Source organism: Amblyraja radiata, chromosome 15, assembly GCF_010909765.2.
Source record: "Amblyraja radiata isolate CabotCenter1 chromosome 15, sAmbRad1.1.pri, whole genome shotgun sequence".
NCBI lineage: Eukaryota > Metazoa > Chordata > Chondrichthyes > Rajiformes > Rajidae > Amblyraja > Amblyraja radiata.
Window position 1 is genome coordinate 29,835,842 of NC_045970.1, and position 16,270 is coordinate 29,852,111.

At 42.8% G+C, this 16,270-nt stretch overlaps 1 protein-coding gene across 2 annotated transcripts in view; it reads right to left on the reverse strand.

The window, feature by feature from the left end:
• The window catches only part of hspa12a (heat shock protein family A (Hsp70) member 12A), an 86,321-nt gene that overhangs the window by 23,180 nt on the left and 46,871 nt on the right, over positions 1-16,270 (reverse strand). For both annotated transcript variants that reach the window (XM_033033949.1, XM_033033948.1), the window contains exons 3-6: positions 15,639-15,766; positions 4,976-5,162; positions 2,304-2,408; positions 804-920 (exon numbers count right to left, since the gene is read on the reverse strand). In XM_033033949.1, the coding sequence (XP_032889840.1) occupies positions 804-920; positions 2,304-2,408; positions 4,976-5,162; positions 15,639-15,766 (537 nt within the window). The remainder of the gene's footprint in view (positions 1-803; positions 921-2,303; positions 2,409-4,975; positions 5,163-15,638; positions 15,767-16,270) is intronic.

The following is a 16,270-nucleotide window of genomic DNA, read 5'->3' on the forward strand; positions in this document are numbered from 1 at the left end:
CGAATGACTCAGAAAACACGAACCATTAATAATAATAAAACATTAATGATAAAACACCATTGATCAAACATGTGAACCAACAAAATACCAGATCAAAGGGAGGCTACAGATTTTTGGCTGTTGAGTAGAGCAACTACTCGTGGATAAAAACTGTTTTTATGTCTGGCTGTGGCAGCTTTGACAGTCCGGAGTTGCCTTCCAGAGGGAAGTGATTCAAAGAGTTTGTGGCCAGAGTGAGATGGGTCAGAGATGATCTTACCCGCACGCTTCCTGGCCCTTGCAGTGTACAGTTCATCAATGGAGGGAAGCTTGCAGCTTCTCAGCTGATCGGACGATTCGCTGCAGCCTCCAGGTGTCGTGCTTGGTGGCTGAGCCAAACCAGACCATGATGGAGAAGGTGAGGACAGACTCTACGATGGCCGTGTAGAATTGGACCATCATTGCCTGTGGCAGATTGTGCTTCCTCAGCTGCCGTAGGAAGTACATCCTCTGTTGTGCCTTTTTGACTGTGGAGTCAATGGTAGGTCCTTGGAGATGATGGTTCCCAGGAACTTAAAAGACTCCATCTATCCTTTTCCTCCAAATAAGCTGCCTGACCCGCTGAGTTACTGTGTCTAACGTCCTAATTAATTTTGTTTTTACTCTCTCCAGCACTACTACATTGCAGTGTGACACCCAGAACTGTACAGTACACCATGTGCAGACTAACCAGTGTTTTGTAAAATTGCGACAATTCTGGCTATGCCGTAACAATTCTGATTCTTTGTGAAGTGGGCTTGGGGCTTGTGGTATTTATAACTTACTTTGTAGGCTGCATGCCTCATGAATTGCTTTGCAGGTTGCTTCCATATAGCTGGCACTGTAATGACCCATCTGACTTCCGAGTTCTCAAATTGTGAACCAGCCTGGTCACTCAGCTCCTAAAAATAGAAGGATGTCAGTGACACGTTTCCCATTTTTTATTAGCTTCAAATTATACAGTTATCTGTCTTAAGTGTTATCACACGTAAAGCATGTTTATAATTTTTCCATGCTAAGTTTAATATGTAATGCAATTTACATGAAGTCTGGTGATACATTTTAGAAGGGCTCCAAAATAGCACAGCTGGTAGAGTTACTGCCTCACATCGGCAGAGGCCTGGGTTCGATCCTGACCTTAATGCCCTGTCCCACTTATGTGTCCTTGGCACGCAAATTACGCGACCTCGTCGTCGCGTTGAGGCGCATGGGCATCGTGTGGCGCGAGGTCGCGTAATTAGTGGGACAGGGGCTTAAGGTTCTATGTGTGTGGAGATTGCACCTCATGGGTTTGTGAACTCAGAGGTTTCCTCTGGGGGCTCCAGTTTCCCCCCACATCCCAAAGATGTGCAGGTTTGTAGATTAATTGGCCTTTGTACAATTTTCCCTAATGTGTAGGGCATGGATGATAAAGTAGGATAACATGCAACTGGTGTGAACAGATGATTGACAGTCAGTGTGCACTTTGTGGGCTGATGGGGCTGTTTCCATGCTGCACCTCTTAAACTAAAACAATACAGAATGGTGCAGAATGGCATTGCTTTAATGTGTTTACATTACTTTACATTACTTTACATTGCTTTACAAGGATCTTTCACTGGATGTATCTGTTTTAACATACTGCAACCCCAGAAATGTGAAACACAGTTTTTGATGTCTGGTCTTGAATCCATTCCTTTTAGCAATTGACTGTGTGGGGGGTGATTACTGGGATATAGAATTATGAAGATGAAAGAGTGAAAAAAGAGTTATTTGTGGGGGGTCAGTGAGTCTGTTGAAATGATGAAATCTGAACCAAAGCTTTACTACAAGAGCTACATTACCCGATCTGTTCAGAACTGAAAATCGTTGCAGATGTGTCAAAGAAAGCACAGGAGGTATCAGATTTCGTGGATATTTTGAGAATTCTTAAGAACTACTAAATCTTTTTGTCTGATGCATCAAGCATTAATACTGTTGTGATTTATAGCATTGCAAAATGGTCTTCCACTATTATCCAGTACCAGCACAGAACAGCATAAACAAAATATATGTGATTCATAATCCTCTATTAAAACAGTCTCATAAGCTGGGCTTTTATTTGAGACAGTATGTGCTGGTACAAGATAACAGCACATGTAAAACATTAAAAAATCATCATTTCATTTTCTGGCCATGTGGCATGTATATATGTTTAAGGTGCGTAACAGCATATTTTGGTCTGCAAAAAAAAAAGCACTGTTCATAAGCAACACATTTAAAAAGGAGTCCGATTTATATAAAAGTCTTAGTTGTTTCTAACACACCTGCAAGGCATGGTCTTTAAAGAACATTAGTGCACAAGCAAAAATTTCGATAGCTTTGACCTTTTTTCCATTGGCGGCTTCCAGTTCTGTCTCAATTGTGAGATCCTGGTTGACAGAAAAATAAATAAATACATCACACAATGATAGTTCCATAAAGTAACAATTGTCCAAGCTTTCACAGAGCTGCTACTCCATCTAGTCACATAGGATACTCTATTTAAAAGCAGGCCACTTAAAAGCAATTCCTTAAATGTAATTTACTCTCCCTACGATCAAATAGCTGTACTGAAATCTTCTTGAGTGCTACTTTTACTGCACAGCACTTCAGTAAAGTTCTTGAAAAGAATTAGGTTTCAATGACCATACATAAAATGTACTAACATGTCTACCAGGGGTTGCACTCAATGCTCACCCTGTACAAACTATTCAAAAGGGTACAATGACAATCTTTTATCTTCAAAGGAAAGTGATCTGACAGAGTACATTGCACGTATGTTATAAACCTTGCTTCAATTTAAACTATATTTAGATAGTGGACCATAGTCTGATGTATTCTCACAAAATAAGGCAAGGAATGGGAATTCTAACTACATGATGGGCCATGAGACATTGGACTTTCTTTGTGGGGTAAAGGAGATGAGGCACAGGCACTTGCTCACTATTCCACCACCACACCTTCCATGACATGATTTGGATTTACATGCTCAGCCAGCGGTTGAATGCCATCCTGACGTTAATGATATCATAGAAGCGAGATAAGGTCATACATGCCAAGTTCCTCATGTAGCCCATCTTGACATTATCTCCTCCCTCGCAACAATGACACAGCTAACCTGGTGCATATTTTTAGACGGCTGATAAGATTATGCAGTCGTATCATTCCACTGCGTCTTGCTGTTTTATACATTCTCACTGCTTAGAGTAAAGAACTCATCTATAATAACGTGTGAGTCTTCACTGTTCTTCTGCAATGCAGAAGAAAAACTGCCTGAGATCTTATCCAATCCCATCTTCTCTGCATTTAGGCACAGTGATATACAGCAGATGAGGTGATGGCTCATTTGAAAGCGAGAACATTTAAATAAATGCAAGTGCTTGTTACATATTTCTTGTTCCATTCAGTATCATTATTACAAAGCTGGTATTCTGCATGGTTGTTCTGCCCAATATCATCAAGGTATGTCCGACGTAGATACGCAGAGAATAACATGTCAATGAATATAAATGCACTTGCCGTCCAACCCCAACCCCTTACCTAACCACTTACAGAGAACCAATGATTAGTTGGGGGGAACTGAACACGCGCCAGAGGCATGGCAAGAAGCTACCACCACCAATTCCACACAGTCCCAGTGGTGGACAGCGCGTACCTTGTTCCCATGAACATTAACTCATTATGTTCAGAATTTAATTCAAAAATGAAACCCAGGTCTAGCTGCTCATCTCAAGAGTCAGTTCTCTCTGTCTTTTTGAAGTTAGCTCACACTGGCAACAATTTGAAAATTGTAGTGATTCTTCATCGATGAAGGTAGGATGTCGACTAGTTGTCTCAAAGAAATCTAACCACTGTTGCTATGGCATCTAGGTTACACAATGAGCAAAGTGAAATTATAAAGCTTTCTCCTGAAAATTCCTGATCAATTTAAAGTAAAATTATTTTTTTATTTTTCATAGGTTGTGCTGCATTTATCTCAATGGAAACGGTGTTTAGCACCTATCAGCACTCCATCTCTTCCTCCCACACATCCATCACCCTCTTCCACTGTGGAACCCTTTTGTGTTTAATTCATATGTGACTTAAACAACCAACTAAGAATTATAGTTACGACTGTGACATCTTTCACACTGTGTTGCACAATAATGATGTAGGGCAAAAAGCTGTTTCAGAATATTGCATGCACCATTGTAATACAAAACAAAATGTAAACTCCTTATACTTGAAAAGGAATCCTTCAAAGGGGCTAATTTCAGTTTGCAGCAATTTGGAAAATAAGATGGATCAACCAAAACACAGGGGTACCATCTTTGATCTCCACCCTAATTACACACATGGGAAAGATGAGAGGTTGTCTACCATTATTTTCGGCTTCATCACAGTACGAGGAAGATTAATATAATGGTAAAAGGGGTTATTTTTAAATCAGTCAAGGAGTCAGATTTTCTTTGAGTCCACCTGCATCTGAATAGTTCAGAATTTAAGATCAAGTGAAAATGTCAATTAGTCATCATCAAAATATACACACTACTTTTTAATTTAAAGCTGTTTTGGTGATAATATATAGATTTGTATGATCCATGCCACATGGCAGGCAGTACATACAAATTACCAGAACATTGAAGAATTTTGTTTAGGTTCAGAGATCATTTTTTAGAATGATCGGGACTCCATTAACCAACTTGTGTGGATACACAAACCTAATTTATTTGGATTGGTAATTTGTATCTTTTATTGAGGGGTGGGGACTATACAGAGCTATGGCTGTGAATAACCTCAAGTCTCCTGTTGTTAGGGCTTACTGATATTGTACAAGCAACAATCTGAGCCTATGATGTAAAGCACTTGCCCTTGGGGTAAAATTGGACCTGCGCTTCATTTTTTGTAAATCAGGCATTAAAGTGCAAATTGTTACCTTAAGTAAGCAAACTGAGTAAAGTGAAAATAAGGAACTTACACTGGTTGTATGGAGTTTCATTTTGAATTTCTCGAAGTAGAGCCATTGTTTTGAATCGTTTGGATCCAGATCGTGGTAAAAGTCTCTGGCTGCATAACCAAAGCTGTGGTACTTGCCGTCTGGTGTCATGAGGAGAGTAGTAGGAGTTTTCTGATTGGATACACCAGGGTCACCGCCTTCCCAGCGCCTAATAAGAAAAGAATTCAGTGAGACTGTAGCTGCTCTCTTTGTGACAAGGCATGTTTGGAGAATGTTAGCACAATAGGTAAATTCATGGATTAGGATTAAAAACTTGATAATGAACGGGAGCCCTGAGTTCCAATTCCACAAATACACCAAACAGAGCATTTCATCTAAACAACAAGGAAGCGAAGCGAGAGCTAGCTGTCTTCATTAACAACAGGCGCTTGGACTTCCAACAAACACCCACTTACCTCGGCGAAAAGCTGGACAGGTCGCTTTCATTTCGTCAACACCTGGCTGGTCTCCGTGACAAGGTCATGGCAGGTAGCGGCCTCATCCGACGCCTGGCAGGAACAAGTTGAGGAGCCAGTCCATCAACTCTTCGCACCTCTTGTGTATGCCCCAGCTGAGTACTGCGCACCAGTATGAAGTAGAAGTGGACATACTAGCCTGGTAGACACGAGCCTGAACAACACCTTGCGAACCATCACTGGGTGCCTTCAACCTACTCCAGTCGAACAGATCCCTATACTGGCAGGCATTCCGCCTGCAGGGATCCGAAGGCAAGCAGCATCTCTGGCACTATCTCGTCATGCCATGGACCCAGATCATCTCCTCCATCAGGCTATCAGCAGAGAGCTGAGACCACCCAGACTTAAGTCCCGTTACCCCTTTGCTCCACGTGGAAAACAACTCCTAGCACCCATCCAGCCAACTGAGACAAAAGCACACTGGATAGCCACCAAGTGGTCACAGGAGTGGAAGGCAACCTCATCTCCATTACACAGCTACATCTCTTCACCAGATAAAAGCTGTCCAGGGTCTGACCTCCACAGAGGAGCATGGGTGAAGCTCAACAGACTTGGTACTGGAGTTGGGCGTTTCAATGCCAGCATGTGGAGATGGGGACTCCGCCAGAGCCCAGAACACAGAGACAACAACCTGGCTGCTCAACACCCGGCTTGAGACCTAACTATTCCTTTGGTTTATGTTTCATTCACAAGAAGAAGAAGACCAAAAGATATATAAAATCAAGTACTAATGTACAACAAAACTCCCATCCTTCAGGGAAAGAGATCTATAACCCTTAGTTTATAGGGGATGCAGGAGATTAAGTTCAAATCTGTGGATTCTGGCACTGGAACCCACTTCACTTGATCCGCTTTAATTTAAACATTAACCTGGCTTGGCAGGCGGTTAGAGGGGCCTCCCAGCCACATCGTTCCTGCACTGTCAGAATCTTCCAACCAATGCATGCTGCCCTCAGGATGGCTACTATAGAGAGGAGATGGTTACCCACCTCTTTGGTAGAGTGTAGATTTGTGAAGAGAATCTGGAGAATGATGCAAAGGTTCATCAAGATTTCTTATCCCGAACAGCTCCGTAAGAGAGGACTCGCTAATTTACGGACTGTTCCCCGGGACACATTCGGGTTTGGACATCGTGCTGCTGGAAGATCATCATCTCGGTGAAAGACGCTCTTTAGTCTGCCCGAAACTTGTTGATCTCCCAGCAGGGCAAGTTGGCGAGCGGGCCTGAACGGCGGGCTGCCCGTAGCGGAAACTGCGGAGGGATCCGGAGGCCCCGACCACGGGTGAACATCGAGGAAGAGACTGACTTTGGTGTCTTCCCTCACAGTGGGGATGTTTTATGTTGAACTCTATCATGTTGTGTTCTTTATTTTATTGTACGGCTGTACGGTGATCACATTTCATTGTACCATCTGGCACATGTGACAAATAAATATATCTTGTATCTTGTCTGTTACCGACTGGCCCGCTCCTGACTGCAGGAGTACGTGCTGAAGGACTCGCTGAAGCTATGGGCAGTCGACATCAAGGCTCTATGGGGTAGGACCACAGTCTAGGATCCTTCTGCAGCAGGACATTGGGGTGGGGGGAGGGGGGGCGTTTATGTCAGGTGGAGATCCACTTCACTCAGTGATATCATCCAAGGGTGCACATGAGTGACAAAGGTGCTTGGTGTAAGGATAGTTTGTGAACACCATCAAATATAACACTACCTAATGAATATATTAGCACTGAGAATGGCAAAGGACGTTTTGCATCGTTCTTGTTTTGTATACATTTTGCATTTTTCTGAACATAGCTTATTTTTAGAAAAAGAAATTGTCGGTGCTAGCTCTCACAGTTTTTCCAAGGTTGTTCCTCATCATCCTCTGATCTTGAACCTCAGTTTGAAGTGATCAGCGAGCATCCACTCCCAACACTCCTATCCCCCCCCCCCCCCCCCCCTCCACCACCCAGCTGGCCTTCAGACTTTCTAAAGCCTTCATCTGATTCTTGAAAGGATGGGCGGGAACAACTACCAAGGACACATTTGTTGGCCCAGCAGGAAACGTTGACCTAACATACCTTTTCCAACATTGAAAGATTTCTGGGCTGGCCTCTGTAAATCAGAGCTGTTCAAATCCATCTGCATTACAAGCCTGCAACAACCATCTGGCAGTCCTCAAATTGAAAGAAAATGAATGAATATTTCTATTTTGACTCATGTCCCCTGGAATCCATTCCCACCCTTTCCTGTTTGAACTCTCAATGACTTGTTGCTGTGTTGTTTTTCCCACTCTTTCTTGTAGTTGTAGTCCTTACAGTTGTAGTTGCTGACCTGTTAGCTCCAAGAAATTAATTTCTTGCCTGTCAGCTGACTTGGAATAAATCAATGACACATTTTCAAGCCCCACAGGCTGAAGAAATGGCAGTTTTAAAAGACAGCTGCAGTGTAAGCAAATACTTTCAATGACTGCTCCCTCAGTCGCAGATCAGAGGCTGCAAGCGGTCCCTGCCTATGTGCACTTCCAGCTGAAGGACGTGGAGGGCTGTGTAAATTGATACTGCAGTTCTACTGAAGTGGAGTGGACATCGAGCATGTTGTGGCCTCTGCAGCCATCCTGAGGACGCACCCATGAAATACCCCGTTGGGTCTTTATAAGTTAGCTGCTTTTTAGTTTAGTTTAGTTTAGAGATACAGCACGGAAACAGGCCCCTCGGCCCACTGAGTCCACATCAACTATTGATCCCCGCACATTAACATTATCCTACACACACTAGGGATAATTTTACATTATACCAAGCCAATTAACCTACAAATCTTTGGAGGGTGGGAGGAAACCGAAGATCTCGAGGAAAACCCACGCGGTCACGGAGACCATTCAAACTCCATAGAGACAGCACTCATAGTCAGGCTCAAACCCAGGTCTCCAGGGCTGTAAGCGCAGTAAGGCAGCAAATCTACCGCTTCATCACCGTGCTGCCTACTGTCAAAGGCTTTTCAATTGTCCCCAATAGTTGAAGATGTTTAAACACTATTCAAATAAATGTAAGTAATGCAAACAAATAAATGTGATGTGTGAATAAATAAACGGAATTAAAATGTTAGAAAGATTAACTCATTTCCTAGATGTTGCTGCTCTACCAGCTGTCCAATTTACAAATTAATTATTAGCTCAAGAATATTTAACCATTTTATGTTTTCTAGCATTTCTTTAATCAGTTTAAAATCTTTAATAATTTAAAATCTTTTACTGGTATGATTCATTTTTAAACGTTTGGGGATATTTTTCACTGTATGTGAATAGCAGAGATGTTTACAATAATTGTGTTTGTCAGCTGTTTCGACAGCTGGTTTTGCAGCCAGGAAGCTTGGGTATGGTCTTTCTTGGTCCAAATGTATTTTCAGCGAGGGGCTTGCCGTGAACAGATAAGGAGCCAGCATGGGTACATTGCTCCAAGTAAGTTGGTGTAGGTAGGTGCAAGCCCCTGCAATGATCACTGATTATTAGTGCCAAGTGGAAATGTCCATATTTGCATCACCAGTTAAGCCTATGTTTAGCACAGGCCTGGGTCTTGGTATAGGGACTACAATTTTCATTAAGAGTATCTACCCAATGTATTGTTATGCAGCTGATTCCTACATAAATCAGCAGCTAGCCCTGATTAAAGAGTGTCCATGTGATTTTTGTGGTGGATAGTTGAGTTTGCATCCATCATGTGACTTTTATGGGGCTGTCCCACTGTATGAGCTAATTCAAGAGTTCTCCCGATTCAAACTCAGAGAATTACGGTGATGGCCGCTCGTAGGTACTCGGGGCTCTCGTGGACATGTTTCAACATGTTGAAAAATCTTCACGAGTCTTCCCGAGCTTACCGCATTTCCCAAGCACCTGCCGTTAGCATTACAAGCCGCTAAGAGACGTCCCGAGCTCCGGCGTACCCGCTACGTACATTCTACGTGCTTACCACGAGTTTGATTTTTGTTTTTAAAACTCGGGAGAGCTCTTGAATTAGCTCGTACAGTGAGACAGCCCCTTTATTGGGAGAGGATGCTATCAGTCAATGCAAAAGATTCCAAGTGCATCTTACAGGCATTCTTACTTTTACTGTGCATTTGCAGTCGGACGTTTAAAAAGATGTTTGAATCATATCAGAAGATTATCTGAGGCACTTTGTCCATCAACATTTTCTTGCAAAACTTCCATCATCATTCGCCTAAAATATTAACAAGACTGGACTTCCATTTGAGTCACCAGGACTGAAGGAGTATTTGCTGGTTACAAGGTACATTCTTTGGTTTGCAGTAAAAATGGAAGGAGAGCTGTATATAGAGTAGCACCAGCTATCACTGGAAAGAGATGTGAGAGGGTGACGGTACCTCTTGACACTGTGAAGAAAGCCCATCTCTGCTACTGGGGCGACAGATGGCACAATGGGCTAAGTGTTCGGCTGGCGACCGGAAGGTAGCCGGTTCGAATCCCGCTTGGAGTGCATACTGTCGTTGTGTCCTTGGGCAAGACACTTCACCCACCTTTGCCTGTGTGTGAATGTGTATGAGTGATTGGTGGTGGTCGGAGGGGCCGTAGGCGCAGATTGGCAGCCACGCTTCCGTCAGTCTGCCCCAGGGCAGCTGTGGCTACAGAAGTAGCTTACCACCACCGAGTGTGACTGAGGAGTGAATGAATAATGCGATGTAAAGCGCCTTGAGTATTAGAAAGGCGCTATATAAATCCCATCCATTATTATTATTATTACTGTGGATAGACACAAAATGCTGGAGTAACTCAGCGGGACAGGCAGCATCTCTAGAGAGAAGGAATGGGTTACATTTCGGATTGAGACTCTTCTTCAGATAGAGTCTGGGGAGATGGAAACGGTTAGTAGAGTGGTGTGAAGACGATGATTAAGGAAATGGACCTCCTTCGCCAGAACAACAGGTAAGATCCTTCCACAGCCACCAAGACTTCTTGAAACGTGCCACTAAAATCCAATTGATTGCAAGGAGCCCACACAATGCGTTCCACTGAAATCGCATTTAATCAGAGTTGAGTGTTAAAGCAACAGGTGGCTGAGTTAGCACCTTCAGACAAATTAATATATAGGCCTAATTTTGCAAGATAAAACCAGGCTTGCCAACTGGCATGTCATCTTAGCACATTACTTATTTCTTGTTGTCATGTATGAGTATTTAGAGAAACTAATTGCATTAGCTATATAAAATTGACTGCAATTAAATGTCCCTTATGTTATGAATGAAGTTTGGAAGATTTTGTGAAAATGATGACAGGTTGCTTATGGGGACTGAAAATAATCAGATTTTGTTTTATTACATTTGTTTCTGGGCTTTTCAACCTGTGTTTTGGGGATCTCAACCTTTTTATCTGTTTTTACTCAGGATGACATCAATTCTATTCCTACTATTAAAAAAAATTGGGGAATTAATTGGCCAGAATTTTTACTTGTTTTGGGTAGACTATTCAGTGACTAGTTATGGTTTTTCCATGAAAATTGCAGATCACTGAAGGTCACAACTGCAGTGGAACAAGAACACAAATAATTGAGCGGGAAGTATCATTGAAACATTTTCTGTGATAACCCACTCTTTTTTGAATTTGGAACAAGTGCACCAAGTACTTATAGGGATCAGTGAACACCAGAGTTCATTGGGGGCATGAAGCCACTGAGCACGTAACTTAAGGTCAAACTTATCTCACTGCTAGTATTAACCAAACATTCATTTAACCAACTCAGTCTAATCACATGATGGAAGGGGACACTTTTCAATAACTTCTGTTAATATAGGATCTCCAACATAGCCTGGCCTTAGCAGAAAACAACATCTATGTGAAGAGGCTGAAATACTCAGGGGGACTCTTCTGATAAGCTATAGACTTGAAATCTTAATGCCATTTTTCTTTCCCCAAATACACCTTGACTGCGATGTGATTCCAGGATTGTCAAGTTTAATGTAAAAAATAGATAGAAACAAGGAACCAAAACTGCCGGTTTAGAAAAGACACAGACTGCTGGTGTGACTCAACAGGTCAGGCAACACCTCTGGGGAACATGGATAGGTGATGTTTCAGGTCAGGACCCTTCAGTCTTTTCAATAAGTTCTTCTCCTGAGATCAGTCTGCGGAACGGTCCCGACCCGAAACTTTATCTATCCATGTTATCCAGAGGTGCTGCCTGACCTGCTGAGTTACTCCTACACTTTGTGTCTTCTAATGTAAAACAAAACTGTATTTTTGTTTTGGGTTAAAGTACTTTCTCAGTATGCATTGAATCATCTTACCACACATAAGATTTACAAATAATGCAGACTTTGGCTGCAGAAGCCAGTTTTAAATGGTGATCCAATTCCTCAGCTATGCAAAGACCCAGCCCTGCCTGGGCTATTGCCTGGAATCTGGCAGGGAAAGCTCTATCAACACTGGCCTTTCTCCTTTAAGACACATTCCTGATAGTTTTTAACATTCTGATTAGACCATCATACACACCCATTCCCTCTCCCTAGTGCTCTTCACTCCCTTCAGATGTCTTCAAAACGCCCTGCTCTACCAGCTGTTTGTTCCAGTTGTCTCCTCCCATCAAATATCTACCTTATCCTCCTTACCTATAATTTCTCACACTAACTCCCATGCACCATCCACAGAATCCCCGATTACCAAACATTTTAATGCTCTTTCCAATTCCCATACTGATCTATGTAGGAAAGAACTACAGATGCTAGTTTAAATCGAATGTAGACACAAAATGCTGGAGTAACTCAGCAGGGCAGGCAGCATCTCTGGAGAAAAGGAATGGGTGATGTTTTGGGTTGAGACCCTTCTTCAGACTGATGTCAGGGGAGTGGGCGGGAGAACTGGTGGGAGAACTGGGAAGGGGGAGGCAATGGAGAGAGAGGGAAAGCAAGGGCTATTTGAAGTTAGAGAAGTCAATGTTCATTCTGCTGGCCTGTCCCACTTGGGCGACCTAATTGGCGAGTTTAGAAGAGTTTGAAAAAATGACATGTTGAAGACCTCCTTCAACCTCCTTCGACTATGTTGAAGACCAGCTTCGACTAGCTACGACTAACTTCGGGAAAATTGGACGCCGAATAGTGGAGAGTGAAGACGACCTCCTTCGATCTCCTTCGACCTCCCTTCGATTATGATGAAGATTATCGCCGACTACCTCTGACTACCTTCGACCACCCACGGTTGCCTACGACTAACATGCCGACCTACTACGACCTACTATAACTAAACCTACGAGTAAAAAAAGTATCAAATTTTTCCATGGCGACCATTTTTTACTCGAGGGCATTTTTTAACATATTGAAAAAACGCCGCGATCTAGCTGAGGCCTCGAGTATGCAGAGACCACTCTCGAGCATGAAGGAGAGTTACGAAGACCTCCTATGACCCCGTGTCAACCATGCTACGAGTATGAATCGAGAGAAAACTCGACAGAACTCGTGGATTAGGTCGCCCATGTGGGACAGGCCCTTAAGCTAAACAAGCGAAATATGAGGTGGTGTTCCTCCAATTTCCACTGGTCCTCACTCTGACAATGGAGGAGGCCCAGGACAGAAAGGTAAGATTGGGCATGGGAGGGGGAGTTAAAGTGCCGAACAACTTGGAGATCAAGTAGGTTAAGGCAGACTGAATGGAGGTGTTCAGCGAAACGATCGCCGAGCCTGCGCTTGGTCTCGCCGATGTACGGAAGTTGACACCTGGAACAGCAGATACAGTAGATTAGGTTGGAGGAGGTGAACCTCTGCCTCACCTGAAAAGACTGTCGGGGTCCTTGGATGGAGTCAAGGGGGGAGGTAAAGGGACAGGTGTTGCATCTCCTGTGGTTGCAGGGGAAAGTACCCGGGAAGGGGGTGGTTTGGGTGAGAAGGGACGTTGATCAGGGAGTTGCGGAGAGAACGGTCTCTGCGGAAAGCAGAAAGGGGTGGAGATGGGAAGACATGGCCAGTGGTGGGATCCCGTTGGAGGTGGTGAAAGTGTTGGAGGATTATATGCTGTATGCGATGGCTGATGGGGTGGAAGGTGAGAACACGAGGGATTCTGTCCTTGTTGTGAATGGGGGGAGGGGGAGCAAGAGCGTCGCTGCGGGATATCGAGGAGACCCAAGTGACAGCCTCATCTATAATGGAAGAGGGGAACCCCCATTCCCTAAAGAATGAGGACATCTCCGTTATCTAGTATGTAAAACCTCATCCTGGGTGCAGATGCGGCATAAACGCAGGAATTGGGAGTAGGGGATGTAGTCTTTACTGTAAGCAGAGTGGGAAGAAGTGTAGTCTAGACAGCTATGGGAGTCAGTAGGTTTGTAGTAGATGTCGGTCAATAGTCTATCTCCTGTGATGGAGGTGGTGCGATCCTGAAACGGTCGGTAGATGTCGGAGTTGGTCATTCTGTTCATTCCCCATTCTATTCCACTCCTTCATTTTCCTGTCCAACCTTTTGGCTCATCTACCCCTAGACTCCGCCCAGAATTTGGTCGTCTCACTGTTTTCTACACTTATCCAACTCCCCACCACCATTGTAGACTTCATCCCAGCCCACTTGGCTCTCCTACCAGCCCCTACATTTGTTCTCCTCCCCAGCCCATTTGTTCTGCTCCCCATCTTACTTTATAACCTATTTTCTCCCACACATCCATAAACAACCCCCTTATTTTCTGATCACTGGGGGTAATTTGCAGTAGTCAATTAATCCCCCTGCTTGTCTTTGAGATGCAAGAACACTCAATCACTTTGGGGAAAATCCACGTTGTTCAAAGGCAGCACAGGACATCAGGATTGAACCGGGGTCACTGAAGGTGTGGAGCAGCAGCGTGAACCACTACACCACTGTTCCACCCATCATAGTTGCTGAAATACCTAAGTTGTACAGCCTTAATGATCAACCACCCATGTCCACTGCAAGAGTCTGGGAAAGTGGGCAAGGGACAGTGTTGAATAGGATTGTCTATCAGCTGGATCATGTACCAAGGGCTTTGCTAGAACACCATCACACTCATATCAGGGGGCAATGACCTAGATACTTTGACAGTGCACCTCATCAGCTGGTAAAGATGCTGCCTCACGTCGCCAGAGACTCGGGCATGATTCTGACCTCAGGTGCTGTCTGTGTTGAGTTTGCACGTTCTCCCTGTGACTGGTTCCTCGGGTTTCCTTTGGGTGCTCCGGTTCCCTCCCACAACCCAAAGATGTGTGGGCTTCTAAGTTAATTGGCTGCTGTAGATTGTTCCTAATGCGTAGGTTTGGGAAAGTGGGATAACAGAACTGGTGTGAACGGGTGATCGATAGTCGGTGGGACTTGATGGGCTAAAGGGCCTGATTCCATGCTGACCTAACTAACTAAACTAAACATCCCTTTCCCTCTAGTTCATATCTATTTTATGTCAAAGGCTGCAAAGGGCAAATAAAGCATTTGCAAAAACAATAGTAGGAAAGTGAGCACCACAGCTATTGTTGTTAAGTTATTTGGAGAATTTCATCCAGCTTAACGTGACAAAAATTATCAGATAAAGAAAGGAAAATTTGTTTTCTGCTCACAAAGTGAGCACTTTGCAAACCACTTTGCACAGCAATGCACTTGTCTTTAATTATTTCTTTTTCTTCTGTTCCCAGACAGCATTCTCCAGAATTTCAGAGTAAAATATTATCTGCACTCAATGGTTTTAATTCTCTATTTTTTTTAATGAAATGTAAGACAAAAGAGGACGACGTGTAGCTTGAAAAAGATAATTTATTTTCTTGTGGTTGAACAGCATTTAATATGTGCAGACAATCCTATTAATTTCAATTAACCAAGAAGTGTTTCTGTTTTCGACATGAAAATAAAAACACCACACCATATCAGGTCCCATTAAACATTTAAATGAACGGAGTCACTGGTAATAATAATAATACATTTTATTTTCGGGCACCTTTCAAATCTCAAGGTCACCTTACAAAGATTAAACAGAAGAGAGAAAAAAACATATAGTCGGAGAAAAATAAATAATAAGGACATCATCAATACACAAATTAAAGATAGAAATCGCTCCAAAGACACAAAATCAAAAAACACAATGGTAAGCCTGGAAGATTTCCATTATATGCTGTACTCCTCTGCCTTGGACTTCAAACAGCTATCATAGAAGGAACAGGCTGAAAATCAGCAATGCCTCTGCATTGCAGCACTTACCTCATTATATGAATGCACTCAGGGTCCCTGGCGAAGCTGTAAGCATATCCACTGGAAGTTGTGCCAAAATCAATAGCTACCACCACAACAAATGACGGGTGCAAGGACACAGTTTCTTCTGAGTCTTTCTGTAATAAAAAATATCTTTGTGTTATGATCATTTTTAACGCAGGCAATTTCAATATTTTTTATTGTTGATTGAACTTTATTAAACATGATTTGCTGCATTGAAATTACCTTCAAAATTGAATCATTTTATTTTTGGTTTACTTTATGGATGATTAAACTCTTTCTAGAACCAACTATTGATTTATTGATGTCAAAAACCTGTCTTGAAAACGGATTAAAATGTCTATAAGGCAATGGATCAAGGGCATTTTTCAGGGCATTGTGATATAATGTCACTGTAATTCAATGAGATTTCTGACCAGTTTCTCTGAATTACTCTAATTACACTTTTCCTGATACACAAATTGATTTCTAAATGTTTCACTATCTTTGTGTGTTAAATGTTTTAAACTAAATAACAGTGCCACTGCCAAAGTAATTCACTGTGGGAGGTGGCAGTATTTAAGGAGTGATAGTGATCCAGGATCTGGAACTTTAGGAGGATATTATTCATTCTTACATTT